Genomic DNA, 20,310 nt, shown 5'->3' with positions numbered 1-20,310 from the left:
ATGTAGTTCAGAATGGATGCAAAAGCCACAGAATGTATACCAGGCAGTTAGTTGGCCATTACCCATTAAAATGCAATTGTCACCTCTAATTGGTACTAAAGTAAAGAGCCATGTATTTCCATTCTGGCTAAGCTCCTCCACAGTGTTGACTTCTGGGAGCCCAAACTGTATTTCTGGGATGGTCCAGAAGATTTGTAACATTTGGAATGGATTAAAAACTTGCCATTATAGCAAAGTGCAAACTTCCACCACGTCAGGAAAATTCTAATCATAATATTAACCATCTAGTCTTTATATACAAGAAAGTAAAAAGAAGTACAGAAGTGACCAACAGGTAAATGAGTTGTTTCTTATAAATTTACAAACCCAATAGCACAGATATAGAAAACAGAATTCCTTTTTGTGTTTTTTTTTTTAATACATCTCTTATGGTGCCTACATGATTGCACTTGGTGTATTTGGTTACCCCACCATAGACTATAAACAGATCCTTTAAGAGCTGGTTATCTGCTAGCTTCCTTCCATATCTGCTAAGGTCCTTTATACAGTATGCAGCCGTAGGATTAATTTCTCAGTTTGGATAGTTGTCATACCTCATTTTTTTCTTTCAGCTTTGTGATCATAACAATGACAGGGCTGTCTTCTTGCCAAACCATCTGCCAGAAATCATTCACAGTATTAATCATGGGTCCCTGAGTTGCAATGAAAGCTTTCTCTTTACCTCCATATCCCTGGTTTAGAAACAAACAAAAAAGCATTTACTTTAAATTCATGTGGTCAATCAATATTACAGGTGAATGTTCTAAAAGTGCAGAAAAATTAATCTGAAATAAAAAAGTTATTTGAACTGAAAGCAGTTATGACTAACAGTAGAGCAGATCAGAAATTTTTCAGTAGAACAATTTTTCCTCTGGAAACTACTGATTTGATGAACTTCAATGGTCTTGAGAACACATTAATCCTCTAAAATTTCCCTGCTTACTTGGTTTCTTTTGGCTTACTCCATTCTCCAAGTTGTTGGGGCTTTCCATCATCCATCCCTTTAACCTATGATTTATATTGCAGCAGTGTTCACAAGATAACTTATAGTCAACAAGATACAGGAAAGAAAACAAGAACTATAAAACTGGTTTCTACAAAGATTCACGACCGAAAAAAAAGATTTAAAATACATGAATGCTTGTGGAGTCACAGGCTCTGCTATGCATCTTTGCTAAGGGAGAAGTGCCTTTATATGAGACTTTATAGGAGGGACAACATATCAGTATAGGGAGTCCCAAGACACATACAACTGTGTAGGAGGTCAAAGAAAGGTCAGGCAAATAGTGGGAAAGCAGAAGAGAGGGAAAGCCAAGAAGAAATGGGGAAAACAAGACAATGAATTCTTATTTTCAGGGTGAAAAGGAGAAGTTATGAGTTTGCAATAACAGGGATCCCAACAGTAATGCTGGAGAGCCTGGCAAAGTCTGAAGGGAACGAGTGAATGGAGAACAGCTGGAGATGGTGTGGGAGCCTCTAGCCTTGGGTCTTCCTTTTGGGTGCCTTTCTCCCTGACAGCTGTTACTCATTGCACAAACCAATGGGATAGATCCTCAGCTGTCCTTCTACTCACCAACCTGCCCGAACATACTTTGTCCAAGACAGGTCTGTCAGGATCCAGCAAGCCTAATGATTTTTCATACATGGGTGGGAAATTTCATTTCATTGCTGGGTTGTATTTTTTCTACAGTTGCTGGCAGTTCAACTGGTGTTTGCAGCAGGAGAAATCACCATAAGTGGGCCTGAAGAGTGGTGATATGGGGAAAAGGGAGACCTCAGAGGACTCAAAACATGACCAGCTCATGGAAGAGCTGCTCTCCAAAGAGAACTGCTCTGCTTAGATGATGATGCCTTCTTACAGAATGCTGAAAGTACAGGATGGAAAGTGAGGCAGGGTAAGGGGCATGGGGGATGTATGGAGGATGTATGTATATATTAATGTACTGTTATTTAAATAAGCAACACCACTGTAGAGCTCTGGGGCCAAATTTCTGCTGCAGTATTACATTTATTCCAGCTGAGGATCTGGATAATAACTCTAATCAAAACATTTAATTTTGCAGGTAAGAGGACTACACTCCTAAAACATGACTGAAGTAGTTTCTTAGTAGTCTATTTAGCATACATGGTGTCATGAATTCAAGAAAGCTCTGTGTGTGAGATCAAGGACTATAACATAGCTGACACTTAGAAATAATGCTTTCCAACAGGGTTCCTGCTGGGGAAGGCTTTGTGTCATGTGACCAATACAGAGAGTAAAATGTGAACAACTGTGCGTTGTGGGCACATGTGTATTTAACATATCTGTTTATGCTCCTTTTCACAAACTTATTACAGTATTTATTTAATTACTTAACTGTTGATTTCAGTTCAATATATCAATTGATATATTGAAAATATTGGTATCTGTTACTGTTAAAAGGTAACCCTCTTTTCTTTATTATAAGGCAGTAAGACAATATTAAACAGTAAATAGCAAAGTAAACAAATAGTAATGCATGTATTTCTTAATGTTTTTTATAAACTATTTGATAATTTTTTTTATTGCAACCATTTTAGTACATTCATGGCTATGTGATCTTTGTTACAAATGGCTCATGAAACTATTTCTATCACACTTATGTAGACAGACCTGGAATTATGAATGATGATGGGTAGGAATAAAGTGAGTGGCACCTGGAAAAGTCAGCTACTCACATGGCAATAAAATATTGTCTCAAAAGTTCATGAAGAGTGTACATTTACTTACCCTAATGTAGTTAGCATTTATGTAGGTACTCAAGGAGTCAGATGGATTTTTTGGTTTCAAATACACTCTGCTTAGAGGATCTAAGAGCACAAGGAAGATAGAAAGTGAAAAGAAAACCCATAGTTAGAAGGCTTCTACAGAGAATCAAAGTCTTGCTGAAGAAAAGAATCTGCTATTACTTGAGGTTGCCAAGCAGTAAAGCATTATGCACCAAACTCTTCCCTCTGCAAAGGATCATCACATGTAGCTAAGGTACCCCAATACTGCACGATGCTGCGCTGTGGAGAACCATCTCAGCAAGCTTTGCACATTGAAGCAGCACTATAAGGTCCAGGCAATGCTCAGCAAGGTCTAGTCTGCCCATGCTAGTATCAAGCTGACCTGCCTAGACTGTGACTCTGAAACCTTTGTCATGTCATTGTTCAATTACACCAAGTCCTTTGGACTTGACTTTGGTATCTTTGCCTGAAGCTGTAGTGTTCAATGACTACATTGGACAGTTGGACTTAAGAAAAGTTCCCTCTGCCTGGGATGAAATCAGATATGTGTTTTTTATACCAATTCAAGTTCACTGTAAGGGCCTGGACTAGGTAATCCACATCATTCCCTTCAGTTTTGTGTCCTCGAGGATCTGACACAATTTGTGATCATTCATGTGCACTGGACTGGAGACACAATGCCAAAATACAGGAACATTTTTCTTCACACTATTCTTTCCTTCAGTCTTGGATGATCTAGAATGGAGTAGGGGCCAGTTCTGTTGAGTAGAGAGCTGGAGGTTACTTAATCTCTCCTGCAAAGGAAGATTTTGCTTACTCATTTTGATGATGTGATCCCCCATGTAATACCATTTTGGAATTAAAGCCAGTAAATTCTCAAGTGCACAATATAAAAGAAAGGGGTAAGCAGAAGGGGAGTGAGAAGGTGAGCCTATTTTGTGGCTGTCTAGAGACACAATTTCACTTTCTTCACACCTTTTCTGAACAAATATTCTACTATTAACAAAATGATATGGAGATATGTCTGTGCTGAAAAAATATATTTTCTTCTGGCAATTTGCTTAAATAATTAACTAGAATCAGTGGGTTTTTGACAGTATACCTGTTGGTTTGGAAATAGTCTCTGGATAGCTGCTTCACTAAGTGCAATCTAGGCTATGTGTTTACAGATACATATGCGGGCGCTGAGCTGGAAAGTGGTAAGAAAACACTATTTATTGTGCGGTCCTGCTGTTTACATAAGAAATAGATAATTGATGTACATATGCTGTAGCAAAAATTGGTATTTTCAGAGTTGCTTTTGGATTTATTTTGTGACTTTTCATCCTGTTCCTAAGAACTAGATAAAACCTTTGCAAATTAAAGGAAGAGGAGGGATGATCCCAAACATAAATTTCCCACTGGAGGTCACAGGAGCATCTTGGACAGGAATGGAGCCTTTGTAGAACCCAGGCTGATGTTTTGGAGCATGTTTCTTAAAATATGCAAATGACTGCATGACTTCTAATTCAAAGTCTGTATATGGAAGTCTTGTCTTCTGCAGTTAGTAGCACTACGTGAACCCTAATTAGCTTGTGTTAAAATCTCTTCATACTAGCTTTTCCAACTTGTTTCACTTAGAGCTTTTTTTTCTCTTAACAATATGAGGACAGGAAACTTCTCATTCCTTTTCAGCAGAGTGGTTATTAGCCATTTCCACAAATGCCTCAGGCTACGTGGCCTTGAAAAAACACCCGCTTCCTCTAGCTCACACAATGCCTCTGATTCTGGTGTCACTTGACCTCTACCTTAAAAAACCTCTTCCAAGCAGCCTCAACATCCAGTTTAATTACCACGTCTTGAGATAAATCCCTCTGTTACTAGGGAGCAGCTAAATCAGTTTCACAGTTTCTGAGACCTCCTTCCAACTCCAATCAACGAAACAAACACTGCTTCCGAACAGGAATCTTTTATAAATTAACAGTCACGATCAGTTACGAAATAGGCAAGTGCTGTAAACTGAGCTCTGAGATGAGGAAAACCTGAGCAGTGCTAAAGATCCAGAGCCACTAAGCAATCATCAGACATAAATGGAAGTCATTAGCTTCCTCCTGAATGACAAACACCTTAGAGGTAATAATCTTTTCCCCAAGGATGGCAAAGTCTGAGAGTCTGAAGCTACAGGAGAAAGACAGATGGCATTCATCAATGTTTTTAAAGCATCTTGAAATGCAGCAGAGGTGTTAAGCACTTAATATTACTAATAAAATACATCTTCTACAATTTTAACAGAGGTAAAATTACTCCTGTATTCTTCCATGTATCTAGGAAGTTTGGAGTAGTTCTCCCATAAGAGTAGAAGAAGCTTTTTCTAACTCCATCTTTAACAAATCAATATTGTCCTGAACTTACCACATTGGAGCAAGAGGATGGTCTTAAAGGGGCTGTAGCTTGCTCCCATGAGTCTGCCCAGTGCAGGGAACAATCAGGGCTGGACAACCTCCTGCAATGCCACAGATACTGGAGGATCATCCACTCCATGATGTCACTTTGTCATGAAGGCATGGGGTTTTGTCCCATTGCAAAGGCTGTGTTCACTGCATGGTGGGTATAATGTGCTGTGGTCATTTTTCCTTCTTCCATTTCAACTACTATGAACTGAATTCATTAGGGCATGGGTATGTTTGCATTTGTAGCATTTCCAAGGTAAGTCCTTTGTTACTCCTAGTCCTATCCTAGTTGCCTAAACAACAGCAAGACAGAAATACTGTAAGAAAGGCTGTCCTTAAGATGTTTTTGGATTTTTTAGCAGGAAAGGAAGACAAAAATTTTGTGAGGTAGACTGCTCTCACACTTGCAGCCCAAAAGGTCATAAATTTTTCAGCTACTAAACCATTCTGAAATTCATTCTTCTCTATTTTGCCTAGTTTTGCTTGCAGTGTATAAATAAATAATGGGTACTGGTATTACCTGGCAAATATTGTAATACAGAACACTGAAGAATCATACTAGACTGCATTCCCAATCTCTGCCAGGTAGGGAACAGGCTATTAGACTTGCAAATAATGCAACTGGTTCAAAACAACTCATGTATAAAACACCTGTAAACTATGCCATTTTTTAATCCCGTCTGAATTATTTCCTGGTAATTCCAATATAATCCAGGATTTCTCAACTGAAAACTTAATGGATTTATCATGGTGAGTGCTTCTGCATTTAAAACATGCTTCAGCATTACAAAATAAAGTTTCATCCATGCAAAGGGAATCTTTTTATCTACTAAAAATATGGTCTGCCTAATATCCAGTCTAATATAGATCAATTATTATAATACTAGCTATTTACAAATATTATACATGCTATGATACTGGTGACCACAACTAGGACACATTTTGTTGACTCACATGGATATGTAAAAGTCCATTGATGAACCCTTGTTGAATTCCACTAAGATTCAACTATTTTTCTCTTCTGATTTGTATATATGATTTTTTTTCTTTAGTCTCTGAAAGTCTGCTGTTGGCCCTATTGCCTTCATTATGGAGCAAAACTGGAGCAAATCTGACTGTTTGTAGTCAGGACTGGGGAGTGCAAGGGATTTTGAAAATTCTCAGCATCAGAAAAACAGTTTTCTAGCGTCTGTCTATATGCTTTCATAATAAATTACTTTGTTCATATGATTTAAATTTAACTTTCCCCTTGCCTTCAGTTGGAGTACCAGAGCCAGTTTTAGCATAAGTACTTCAAGCAAGAGCTTGTGGAATTTGTGGTCTGACCCCCTAAGTCCTTTCTATCTTCGTGTTACTGTGAATCTGCTGTTCTGTCCAAGGCATTTTCATGAAGACTTTTGACATGAGGTTATTCTTCAGAAAGGGATAGGGAATGGTAACCAGGTATTATACACACATAGATACCCACAGAATAGTGTTAAGCCACTGGCTCCTTTGTAAGCAAAAGTCCACATATAGTCTAAAGTACCACAGGAATTCTGCTTCTGGTTTGATGTAGAAAAGTGAGACAGGAAGTAGAAAACATAGAGGTCTTTGAAGCTGAGGTCCTGCTTCAGGAATATGTAGTGGGGGCTGCAGGAGACAAGCAGGCAAAGGTGAAGATGTTGACTAAGAGGATGAGGAAGGAGCAGCAGGGCTGGTATTCTGCCAGAGGTGAGAGAGTGGGAAATCTGTGTGCAGGATTGGGAACCTGGTCAGAAGGAGAGAGACATACTACAGACTGGTGGTAGAGGGAATGCAGCAGAAGGTATGGAGCACAGTTTAACAGGAGCAATGGAGGGGGTCACAGTCAGGAGGAAGGTTGGAGAAAGAGTGAATTTTAAGGAACTGCTTAGCCACTTGCCTCTGATCCCACACTGGCCTGCCATTAGTTGAATTAGAATATTATTATAATGCAAATAACATTTAGAAAACTTAAAGCGGCACCCTAGTGTTTGCATAAGAGTGTTGGCTATTTTATACTGCAACTGAAACATCTTTCACAGCAATGTAATGTTTCCTGCAGTTTATAGTTTTCTATATAGAACACTTTCCAATAGGCATTAGTTTTATTTCACATGAGTGTGTCTGGCTGGGCAGTATCTGCACCCTGTCACAGAATTATCTCTTGGAAAACGAGAACATCCTCCAAAGCATAGAGGGTGGAGCTGGCAGGACTGGGCATTTTTAGGAGATAATCCATCAGCTCAAACGTCACTTGTCATCACAGGTGCCTTGATTCAAGAGACGCACCCAGTGCTGGGAATGGAAAAGCTGATGCGGGTGTATGAAGCAGCAGGTTGATATCATCTGAGCAGGAAACCAGAAAAGCTGTTCTATTTAATCACTCAAATAATTTCCAAACCCTCTCAGACTGGGTGTGGGACGTGCTAATATTTATTATGAGCATGTGCCACAATTCTCAAAATATCTTCTTTGAAAAAGTCTGGTGCTAATGCACAACAGACCTTTTGACTTCTGTCAAAGACAGTTACAAAGGGCCTGTCAGTGAGTAGCTGTGGTGCACACCAGCAGCATGCTTGCATTCAAAATGTGCCATGAAGCTGGCAGCACATCTCAGTTAACTGGAGGTGAAGACATACAGGCACGCTGGTTCTCAAAGCTCATCAGCATTAACCACAGCCCAGCTGTTGTGTCCCAGTCCAAAATACATACTGCAGTGAAATAGGACTCATCGCATTTGCCAGGTGTTGCTGAAGGTGAACCTGATGGTGGTTGGGACAGCTGGGACACGAGATGCTAAGGGAAGGGAGAACTCCTTTCAAAAATCTGCCCGTCAGGTGGAGGGAGGCCTGGTGATATCTTGTCTCCACTGCAGCTGATGGCAAAAGTCCTGCTGTCGTCAAAGGGGTCAGGATTTCACCCTCCATGTACATCCTGTTGACACTGGGCCAGACTCTAAGGGATGCTGAATTTTCTGACTGTTAGGTATATAACTTGCATTAAGTTACTCTCTTTTTTTATTCCCTTTAACATTTCTTGACTGCACTCAAAGGCACACAGCTGTTGGTTAAACAGATGAACTATCCTTGAACACAATGGAAATTTTACTGGAGGCTGAAGAGAAGCAAGGACTCTATACAAGTTTCTTTCCCAGCTACATATCACATTTCTGAGACAAATCTAGAGGCTGAAGGCCACCAGTTTTCATTAATTTAACTGCAAGGCCATTGTATGCTGTGAACAAATTACAGTGTGTTCAGGCTTGGTGAGAGAAACTTCATCATTTGAATTTGAATTACTAACATGTAACATAGGCCCACAAGGACAATCTAGAGACAATTAGAAAACAAATTTCTAGTTGATAGGATATGCTGTCATTTTAAAAGTATTCTTCATTCCAAACATAAGCAAAGAGATGTGTTTACATTTTTCTGTGGGAGTGTTCTGCAAAATTTGAATCGCTGAACTTTTTCACTTTGGTGATGTCAAAATTTATAAAAACTCAACTATTCATGTCTATATTTAGTGCAATGTTAAAACTTCTGCAGCCTATTTTGAAACAGAACACAAAACCAAAATGCTTAATAAAAGAGAAATGGAATATCTTATTATCTGCCAACAAATGCTATGAAAATAGCTGCATTTCAGAGAGATGTATTTTGAAGGAAAACTATTCCACTGAAAAGCTTTCAATCACCTCTAAGTATAACAAAGCAATTGTTATATGAATTTGGGCCAATGAAAATACAGAAGTATAGAAGGCAGTAACAAGTTTACAGCAACGAAGAGACAGCATTGTGTGAGGGTGGCTTTCTTACTCCTGCAAACAGATTTCCCCAAAGACAATTAGCACACAAAGAAGACAACCCCAACCACCAGAGGATTTAAAAAGATGGAAGCCCACTAGAACAAAGGATAAGTAGCACTTGCTTTTTGTAGTCTGAGTTTTTTTAGTCCCAAGTAGCTTCCTCCAACCAGAGGGAATTCAGCGACTGCAAGACAATTTGTGCTGTGATGGATGAGCTACTGCGAGGCATGGCACATCTCTCTCTACTCATCTGCCTGAGTTGCCTTTCAGAGAAAATCATCAAGCACTTCAGAACGTGGCTGGGATGCTGCCAACATGTGTACCTACTAAGGCATCCAATGAGAGTTCTGCATTTGCCAGTCCTACAGCACTGGGCTTCTGTTTTCTTTCTACATAGATTACAAATACAAGTATGAATGGGTACACAACAAGCAAATATAAAGACAGCTGGATTTTCACAGCAATATGTTCCCAAAGCAGGACTAAACGTCATATAGGAAACCATGGGCTAACTCACTTACTTGGCAAAATTGTTTTATAGCGATTTTTAGTTCCATGACTCGGGATGTCAATTTCTTTGGGATCCACAAAATTCATTGGTATTTCCTATAAAAAATAAATTAAATCAGATTGATGTTTCCAAAGGAGCCATGCAGGAAATTATCACCAGAAGGCCATCTGCTCTTACACAACTGTCTTTTGACATCAAAGTTATTAAGAAAAAAAGTGGTTCCCACCTCAAGCCTGTCAACACCCTTCCTTTAATAAACACAGGGAGTTGCATATTGAAGGGGTGACTTCCAAGGAACGCTTCTGATGAATTATTAAAAAAAAAGTTTTTACGGGATTAGGAGCAAGGTTAAAATGCACAGTAGTTCTAGAAAAGTGGAGTTCAAAAGTGCAGTACTGTGTCAGAAAAGAGCAATTTTTTACATAATCGGGGGAGGAACTTTGAAAATAATTAAATATTAATATATGGCAAACGGTTTTTTTAAATGTTGTGCTAAGTCCTTAACATTATCATTCAAAGACTTCACTTGCCTTTTATTTCAAGAACTAGAATGAAGTGCCTTAGTCTTTTGCATTCAATGACTCAAAATTAATAAAAATCTAAATCTATTTTTCTTCTCATTTTGATCTTTTAGTGACTGATTTGCACTGTCTTCTTTAAATATGCAGATGTGCAAGTAACTAATGTGACAGTTTCCTTGAAGTGCCAAAAATATACAAATGATAAACTCCCAGTGAACTTAAAATCAATGTTTTTCAAGTTGTTTGTCAGCATGAAAAGTAGAAATCCCCCAATTTTATATGAACACAATGTTTAACTTCTTTTAAGGGAGGGTAAGAATAATTTTGATTTTGAGGTCCCAAAACAGTGTTTTTACAGTTGAATAAAAACAACCCTTTTAAAATGGCAAGATGAAATATATAGGGGTTTTTTTTCCTGATTGTGGGGGATGTTTTACCAACCAAAACAATCTGGCAAAATCACATTAAAAATTATTCAGTTGACTCAAATCTTCATCTTTTTACTGAGGTTTTTTTTTGACCACCATTATTTAAATTATCTTAGGGTAAGCTGGAATTTGATCTTCAGTAAATTAATACTTCTACTTAAAAGAACAGCAATTACTAGAGATTTGGAAATTTCATGCTAGCCTGGGACATTTATCCTAAGAGACAACAGCATATTAAATAATTGCCTCTTACAGTCACATAGGAACATGAGGAGGATCTTTCAGCTTCAATCACTGGAAAATTTACTCAAATATTTTCCTTCAAAATCATGTGGTTTCTAATTCTACAGGTGCAGGCCTGCCCAGGACTTTGGCACAGATGAGATGCATGGCCACTGTCCTTCAGACACGAACTCTGGTCCTGCTTAGCATGACTGACTTCTGCAGGGGTTTTTTTTAGAGGAACTGGGATGAGGCCTCTAACCAAGGATGCACCAACAGCAGACCTTTACACAGGTTCACCAAACAGGGAAAGCTCTCCTCTCACTTTTCTGCTTAAAGAGATGGCAAAGTTAAGTAAAATTTAGAGGGTTTATAATGAAATGCTGTGATTTGTTTCTGCTTCCCAACTTGGCTTCCCAACATGATACTATGTGAGTCTGTATTGATTCTTATTTTTCTACCTTCTCCACCTTATATGGATGTGCTTTGTGGATCTTCTTTATTCTCTCTCTTCTTCCTCAATCTCCTCTTTGCTCTTCAGCTGACTCCTCAGAAGAAAGACTTACTGTGTCAGGCCAGCCAAAGTGGTGCTGCTAAGATACTCCTTCCTAGCAGGTACTTCACCCAGTCCTTTTTCAGCTCCCTGTACTGCCATCTATATGATGCTTTTGCTATGTGTGGGATATTCTCACTTGTAAGACTTCATGCCTGCATAAATTTCATCCCTATTACCTTAAGTCAAACCATTGAAACAGGAGCCAGGCCTAAAAGAGTTAACTGAGATATTTTGGCCTGCTAAGAAACCCCAATACCAGTTTTGCTAGAAGAACATTTTAGGAGCACTGGTTAATATCATGTTCTGTTCTGCTCACTGGACCAAAGGCCTTATCATAGAAAGAATAGGAGTAGTACACACACGGTAATAAATTAGGTAAACTAGACGTTTGAACAAGATCTAGAAGGCCCAGAGCCAGGATTTTGCAAGCTTGAAGAATTCAGGTCACCTAATTGGTCAAATTGAGGAAGACGTCCATGGCGACCACCAGAGGGATGAAGGCTTGAGGAGAAGACCCCCAGAGCAGAAGACTGGCATGTCTAGAAAGACTCCGCCCAGAGACTAACCTACTTATTAATATGTATGTTAAATGATGTAACCATGTATCTAAAGTGTATAAAATGGCTTGGTTTTGCACTTCCAAGTCGAGCAAGTTTGTCCAGTGTGAGCTGGCTTGCTGCTCCCAACGTTGAATAAACAAATACCTTGCTGCTTAAAGATACAAAAGTCTCTGAGCAGTTCTTCATACTGGATTTTTCAGATTCACCATGTCACCTCTGTCCTGCTTCTGATGTCACTTTCTCCTCTGCAGAACTACAAAATGAGCTCCCACACCCTCCTCATATTTATCTCTGACTTTTACCACTTCCCAACAGTGATCTCCATGAGACTCTTAGCCTTGGCCCTTGGGGTTCAAACTGTTCCAAGTGGCTGACCTAGAGCTTCTCTGCCTCAGTTCTGGGTTAGTATAAAGACCACCAGTGATTCTGAAAGGTTTCCCTGCTGAACTATATACCAAGAGAGAGCAAGATGCTAAGCCTGTGTTTAATGTGATTTATGTCTGTCATCTACAGAGACTGGAAAAAGATGTGTGAGGAAGAGAGAGTCCTCTGCCTGCCCAGCCAGCGATGGTGGTCAGCGAGGCTCTCCCAGCTGCCCGGTTGTCTCCCTTGCTACGCCTGCTGAAATTTTTAAATAGTTCATCATTTGTCCAGTTACTGACAGATGCCATCAAGTTGAAAACAGAAATACATTTCTCTGGGCCAAGAAGGTCCATTAATAATATTCATCACTTACGTCCTGTAAACAATTTCTAATCAGTGGGCTCCTCCCAGTTGTAAGCACTTGTTAGGCCAAGGGCACAGACAGAAACCTGACAATACCTCGTGGATCACAGCCACAGACAAGTCACTTATTCAGAAACTGGCTGTGAGAAACAAGAGATTATTCTAGAAAAAAAAATAAATCAGGATTTTTATTTATCAACAGGGGAGCAAATAAGCCCAGCAGACCGCAAATAACATGAACATGTGAAAATTAGCATACAAAATCTGTAGCTGTATAGGCTATATATATAGAATTGTTTTACTAAACGCATATATTTAATTAAATAATTGCAAATAATTTATAAGCTGCACACATTCATGAACTCAGTCACTCACATGCAATTATAAAGGCGTGTGCATCCTGTTCATGGGTTACTTTCCCTCTCTGAGCAATACTCTTCTAATAACAACTATCCTGGCTCACATTAGCCTTTCAATGCTACAACTGTTCATACACTTGAAGAGATATTATTTGGGCCTCTGAAAGAAAATTTGGCAAAATTTAGGAAAATTGAGGCATGTAGTCATTATACTGATACCTCTATTTTTATGAGGACTAATTTTTATATATTTAACAGTCTGGCACTTTTCCATTCAGGACTGTATTTCCTGCCATTCCAGTATTTTGGGAATAATAAATTTTATCTTTTGTCACCAACTTCAGATATTCTGTCTTTTGAATAGTAGCAGCTCAGGCTACTACATAAGTATATGCTGGGCAATTTATATTTCTTCCTCTTTGCAAATCAGGTATATTCTCCCAGCTAAAAATACCCCAATTTTTTGTCAGCATTATTAAAAAAAAAACAAAACAAGAATATAGCTTAATTAATATTACGGAAAAATATTTTGCAGGTAATTTAAATATTTTACAATAAAAATAAGTAATGTCCCCTTAATTGTTAATAAAAAATTAGGTTTTAATTAAAGAACTCAAAATAACCTGAAACTGCTCATGTTTAGTTTTCCAGAGATACTCTGAACATTTTTCATCTTTTTTCACACTTGGAAGTTTTTCATGGGAGCTAATAATTTTAATGTCCAAAAGACTGTCTTACTGTATTTCTTTAGCTAGTTAAAACAAGCTGAGTGAGCAGAATGGGTGAGGCTTATATATGGCGTTCTTTGCATGCCTCAAGTTCCTACTAAAGCTATTATACATAGCAAGGAAAATAGTAAACAGATACAGTTCAACAGCTTCATCTTGAAATATGTTGCAAGAAATGGATTAAAAATGGAATAGGCAAGTCATGATCTTTTCAATAAAATTCTGTGGAAACACTGAACAGCCAAAGTCATGTTGTGCCCCACTGAGAGACAAATAAAATGTGACTCTCTATCTACCCAAAGCTGTGCACAAATGCTGTGTGAGAGGATTCGGGTAAACAGGATTCTATAAGGTGCCAAGTTGTCTGTACGAACTGTCTCCTAACATGGGGGGTTTAAGCATGACGAAGTTATTTCTTCTGACTTTCCTGCCTAAGCAGCAGAATGGCAGAGAACCTATGGTATAACTGGTGATAAAAGTATTTTGGATGCTTGTAATTTTTTCTGTGTACACTGTCTGACCACTTTTTGGTAAAAGAATTGAGGGATTTATTTTTCTTAAGCAAATGACTGCTATTATAAACCCTGGTTTTTAAAAGATTAATAAAAGGGGTGCTTTGTAAGATGATATTATTCACAACAAAAAGTGATTTTTAGAGTAAGATGGCATTCATCATCTATTGACTTACATGCAAAAATTGGAAAAAAAATGAAAGCCAAGGGATCATGTGCTCTAGTATGTTTAATAAGAAGTGCATTGTTTGTATGTCTTTGTTAGACCTGTAGTCTGCTCAAGGGGTTGTATATGTCTTCCAGCTCTTACATACCTTGCTAGGTAATACTTGAAAAATCAAAAAAAGTTAGGCTTAGGTTGGGTAGCTGATCATGTTAGGTTCCTCCTCTCTGGTATCCTCTGATAGCAACGGGTAGCAAGGCATCTAAGGGAACTAGAACAAGACAAGCTTTTCTTTGTATAGCACTGGTCATCTGATACTGCTCTTTTGGCATGAAAAACCATGAACATTCACCTTCTCCTTGCAATTAGGATTTTACAGACTTCTGTTAGAGCCTCTCATAGTCTCTTCCCTAGGCAGAAGAGTCCTGGGTCCTGGTCAATTTAGTATCTCCTGATACAGAAGCTGCTCTACTCTATAGTTATGTTCACCATATTCGGTATGTGCTTTGAGATGGGGAGATTGGAGCAGCCTGCAGTTGTGAATGCATTATAGATTTTTTCCAGTCTCATAAAGATTCTGTATTATCCTGTAGTTATTTTCCCAAGATTCTTAGTTTTCTATTTCAGAACCCATCAAAATATACAAAATTATTTTCTCCCAAATGCATAACATTTTATTTATCAACCTCGGATCTCCTCTGCCTCATCACCATCATAAAATCTTTCTGTAATTTTTTTGAAGTCTATTTTTAATTTTCCAGTGTCATCATCAAACTTCACCATCTAACTATTTATTCCATGTGCCAGATGACTTACGAGCATCTTTCTCAGTATCAGCTCCAGAACAAATGCCTCTGGGACTCCATTTGTGACCTCCTTTTGCACTGAGAAGCAACCAATCCTTCTGGTGCTGCACTGTATTGATTATTCATCACTCGTTTGCATTTATTTGTATATCTCTTGGCTTCTTTCTTTATTTTGATTCATTCCAGTGTCTCTGATTTAGACATTGGATTTCTAGGCACGCAGTTCTCTGAATCTCTTTTGGAGCCCTTCTGAAAAAGTGCTGCCTCTAGCCCTCTGATTCCTCATCTGCTGAAGTATAAGTATTGGTTACACTTGGCCAGTTAATACATCAGTAAACGCACATACGAACTCCTTTAGGGTTCCTGAGTGACCACTAGTTTACTCCAGTGAGTAATTTTCATTAATTTTATTGATTTGTTCTAGAATCTCTTCCATTAATGCTTCATTCTCAAACAGATCCCCCAGTGATCTGCTTAAACCTATTCTTGCCACAGATATAGGAAGTTCCCTAAGTTCTTCTATAGTCAACACAGATGTAAATAATGCAGTCACTTCTCACCTACTGCTTCAACTTCTCCAGATCACTTTTCTGCCATTTTGGTCATCAGTTGATCCATGTACCCTTTGGTAAGTTTTGTGCTTTTGATCTGTTTAAAAATGAAGTTATGATGCTTTTAATTCAAAATCTGTTTTGGCCTGCCTTACTCAGCTTTCACATTCAACTGGCATCAGTTTATGCTCTTTTCTAATTCCCTTGTAAAAGATGTGTCCTTTTTTCTGATAGCTTCTTTTATTTGAGTGGTTTGCATTACCAGTCTTTTTCAGAATCACAGAATCACAGAACAGGCCCAGTTGGAAGGGACCCACAAGTCCAACTCTTACCCCTGTATGTCCCTGAGAGTATCGTACAAAGGCTTCTTGAACTCTGCCAGGCTTGGTGCTGTGATCACTTCCCTGAGGAGTCTGTTCCAGTGCCCAATCACCCTGTGGGTGAAGAACCTCTAACTTCCCTGACACAACCTAAACTTCCCCTGACACAACTTCAGCCCATTCCCTTGGGTTCTGTCACTGGTCACTATAGAGAAGATATCAGTACCTGCCCCTCCTCTTCCCCTCACAAGGAAGTTGTAGACTGCAATGAGGTCTCCCCTCAGCCTCCTCCAGGCTGAACAGACCAAGTGGCCTCAGCTGCTCCTCATATGGCTTCCCCTCAAGGCCCTTCACCATCTTCGTTGCACTCCTTTGGACACTCTCTAACAGCTTAATATCTTTCTTATATTGCAGTACCCCAAACTGCACAATTGTTCAAGGTGAGGCTGCACCAGTGCAGAGCAGAGCGGGACAATCCCCTCCCTTGACCACCTGGTGATGCTTTGCCTGATGCCCCCCAGGGCATGGTTGGCCCTCCTGGCTGCCAGGGCACTGCTGACTCATATTCAACTTGCCGTCCACCAGGACCCCCAGGGCCCTTTCCACAGCACTGCTTTCCAGCATCTCATTCCCCAGCCTGTACAAAGAGCAAGGGCTGCCCTATCCCAAGTGCAGAATCCAGCACTTTCCCTTGTTGAACCTTATATGGTTGGTGATTGCCCAGTCCTCTAACTTGTTGAGGTCTCTCTGCAGGGCCTCCCTGCCTTTGAGGGAGTCAACAGCTCTTCCTAGTTTTGTGTCATCTGCAAATTTGCATCCCTTCCATTCCTGGGTCCAAGTAATTTATGAAGATGTAGAAGAGCACAGGGCCTAAGATGGAGCCCTGTGGAACCCCACTAGTGACAGGTCACCAGTCTCATGTCACCCCATTCACTACTACCCTCTGTGCTTGACCCATGAGCCAATTGCTAACCCACCACATGATGTGTTTATCCAGCTGTGTGCTGGACATTTTGTCCAGAAGGATCCTGTGAGAGACAGTATTGAAAGTTTTAGTGAAATCCAAAAGGATTTCATCACCTGGCTTCCCCTGATCAACTAGGTGGGTTACCTTGTCATAGAAGGAAATCAGGTTGGATAAGCAGGACTTTCCTCTCAGGAAGCAGTGCTGACTGTGACCAATGACTGCATTGTCTTTCAATATCTTCCAGAATAATATTATTCTCTATAACTTTACCAGGCACTGAAGTGAAACTGATAGGCCTGTAGTTTCTGGGGTTCTCCTTCTTGCCCTGTTTGAAACTGGGACAATGTTTGCCATCTGGGACCTCTCCGGATTCTCAAGACTGCTCAAAAATCATCGAGAGAGGTTTTGCCATGACATTAGCCAGCTCTTTGAGAATTCTGGGATAAATTCCATCAGGCCCCATAGATCTGTAGGGATCCAGCTGAGGCAGCAGATCCCGCATAATTTCAGGATCGACTGGGAGTTGATCATTCTCGCAGTCATGGTCCTCCAGCATTCATGTTGAAGACAGATGCAAAGAAAGTGTTAAACGCCTCTGCCTTGTCTCTATCCTTGTTTGTGAGGTGACCATCCTCATGTTGTAACAGGCTGATGATATTTCTGTACTGTCTCCATTAATGTATTTGAAAAAACTCTTTTTATTGTCCCCCACATTTCTGGCCAGCTTCAACTCCAACTAATATGTTGTAATGTGCTTTCTCTGACTGAGTTTTTCTGCTCTGACTTGTTTCTACCTAGCCACATTCTTCATTTTAGATTCTTACCCTTTTTAATGAGAAGTACACTTGTAAAGCACTTCAGTTTTTTTGGTCTTGAGTATATTAGGTTGATGTATGGCATGCTTGTTAAAGATATTTGGACCTTGAGACAAAAGTACCTTTTGGACAGGGACTATGGGTGTCTTCGTCTGCTCCAAAAAGTAATTTATAGCGACTAAAAATTTAGTGCTCAAATTGCAAACATACATGACGTTTACATGGGAATAAACAAAATTTCCAATTATTACTGTGTTTTCTGTCACCATAGCCTTCATGATCTCTTTGAAACTGTCACAGTGTTACAGTGCTGGCCATTTGTACTGTAGCTTTAATACATTTGTCCCATCTATGAATGGAATTTCAAACCCAGAGGAATCTGTTTTATCCGTGGATATGACTGACATAAAACATAAATACCACCTTGAAACTGTCTAATCTGCCCTGTGGAAATTAGTTGTACCTTGACATTAAAGTGTTGCCCGACTATTTTTTCCCCACAGTTTCTGTTGTTCCAGTTATGTCAAAAATTCTCATTTAAAGCTTGTTGTTAAACTCACCATGAATTCTGTTTGAAGTAAATGAGAACATGCAACTGCGTCTCGAAGCTGCTGCCGTGTCAGGACGCGGCCAGCTGACTGTAGGTATTCCATCGCTACTTTTTCTCGTGGGGTTGGCACAGTGATGAAAGGTTCAACACTTCCCAAGCTGCTCATATCCAAAGTCAGTGAGACATTGGACCCTCGTCTGCATTAGAAAATAATTAACACAGTTATGCGAGATCTGTGTTACCATAAGTCCCATTTTCATGCAGCTGATCCTGAATTATTTATGCACCCTGACTTTCTGTATGGTCCCTGACAGATTTGGGTATGCAAAGACTGCAAGAGTGGCTTCACTGGTAGCACTGAGTGGCCAGAAAACCAAGACTATACATTCTACCTATTCAATCTAACAACCTGCAAGAACAGTGCACTAGGGAGCAACTCTTTGGATTATTCTTGGAAGCAGAGCTGTTCCCTATATGCTACCTTATCATTACAAACATCAAATGTGAAAGTGATAGTAAGGAAGAAACATTTCACAGAAAAAAAACAGGGAATGTATTTCTAACTGATACATATAACAACCTGAAACAAAATTCACAGTTATGTCAGGTGTATGTTTAAGAATCTACTGAAATATATAGAATGGAGGGAGAAAAATTGATAAAATCAGCAGAAATAAGTGGAAAGCCAGCGCAAACATTGTGAGTAGCAAAACAGCAGAAAATGTGTCATGTTAGGTAGGAGGGAAGGGCAAGGCAATAAACAAGCTGTGTCCCAGGAGGAGGAACGGTCACAGACTTAGAGGGGTTATTTGGAAATGCCAAAAGTCTCCTGCAGGACAATCACATTCATAACATTTCAATTTCTACAGGAAAATAAAGTTGGATTCAACAACAACTCTGAGCTGTGAAAATACAAATAGAGCACATTCCAGTGTACTTGGCATGAGCCCTATTCTTTTTGTGGCTTTCTCCAAACAATGTTTAAGAAAACTGTCTTTTTTCATAGTTTCAACCCATCAATCAAATGTTATCTACTCAACTCTTAACTTTAGGCATACTGATTGCAATAGATCCATGCTCTGTGAATTGTGATGACACAAATCTCTAGGCATTAATCAACATTTTTGTGTTTACTAAGCAGAAATCAGTACTATAAGACTGACAGACTCAGCTGTCTGAACTGGACTAAAGTCGCTCAGCTCAGTGTAAAAGTCTGTAACATTTACCAAGCAGCTATGCCCATATAGAGATAGGACAATGCCACTTTGATTCCTACCTCTGCATATGTATACCTCTCCATTCATGTATACTATGGGAAAGTTCTTTGGATTCTAGCTGCTCTACCATGCTCAGATATATACAAACAAAACATAAGATTGTCTCAAGTCTCTCCTAATAGTCATCCTGCCAGATCAGAATACAACTCTACACTTTGACCACTGAATAATCTATTATCCAGTAATTCCAGTTTTTATGTTAGAACTTTGCTTGGTTGGGTGCATTTCTTATCTGCAGAACTCTGCTGGCTGAGTGTGACTGCACACCTCTCTGGATACTGGAGTATTGTTAAGATATAACTGTCCCTTTTACAGTAATACCACATATTATTATAAATATGATACAGACATCATCAGATAGTACCTGTGAGACAAGTGCTATTAATACTGGGGGAATGTTTTCCTCTATAGAATCACGGAATCATTAAGGTTGGAAAAGACCTTCAAGGTCATTGATCCAACCTTTGATCAAACACTGCCATGTCAACTAAACCATAGCACTAAGTGCCACATTCACCTGTTTCTAGAATACTTCCAGGGACTATGACTCCACCACTTCCCTGGGCAGCCTGTTCCAGTGCTTGACAACCCTTTCAGTGAAGAAATTCTGTCTTATGTCCAACCTGAGCCTCCTCTGGTGCAACTTGAGGCCACTTCCTCTTGCCTGTTGCTGACTGCCTGGGAGAAGAGGCTGACCCTCACCTTGCTACA

General features: G+C 39.5%; 1 protein-coding gene across 2 annotated transcripts in view; it reads right to left on the bottom strand.

The window, feature by feature from the left end:
* Positions 1 to 20,310, bottom strand: part of PTPRR (protein tyrosine phosphatase receptor type R) — a 147,254-nt gene that overhangs the window by 17,140 nt on the left and 109,804 nt on the right. For both annotated transcript variants that reach the window (XM_064655665.1, XM_064655666.1), the window contains exons 7-10: positions 18,333 to 18,519; positions 9,549 to 9,633; positions 2,789 to 2,868; positions 594 to 731 (exon numbers count right to left, since the gene is read on the bottom strand). In XM_064655665.1, the coding sequence (XP_064511735.1) occupies positions 594 to 731; positions 2,789 to 2,868; positions 9,549 to 9,633; positions 18,333 to 18,519 (490 nt within the window). The remainder of the gene's footprint in view (positions 1 to 593; positions 732 to 2,788; positions 2,869 to 9,548; positions 9,634 to 18,332; positions 18,520 to 20,310) is intronic.

This window comes from Pseudopipra pipra, chromosome 5 (assembly GCF_036250125.1).
Source record: "Pseudopipra pipra isolate bDixPip1 chromosome 5, bDixPip1.hap1, whole genome shotgun sequence".
Lineage (NCBI taxonomy): Eukaryota > Metazoa > Chordata > Aves > Passeriformes > Pipridae > Pseudopipra > Pseudopipra pipra.
This window is presented reverse-complemented; position numbering and strand designations above follow the sequence as displayed.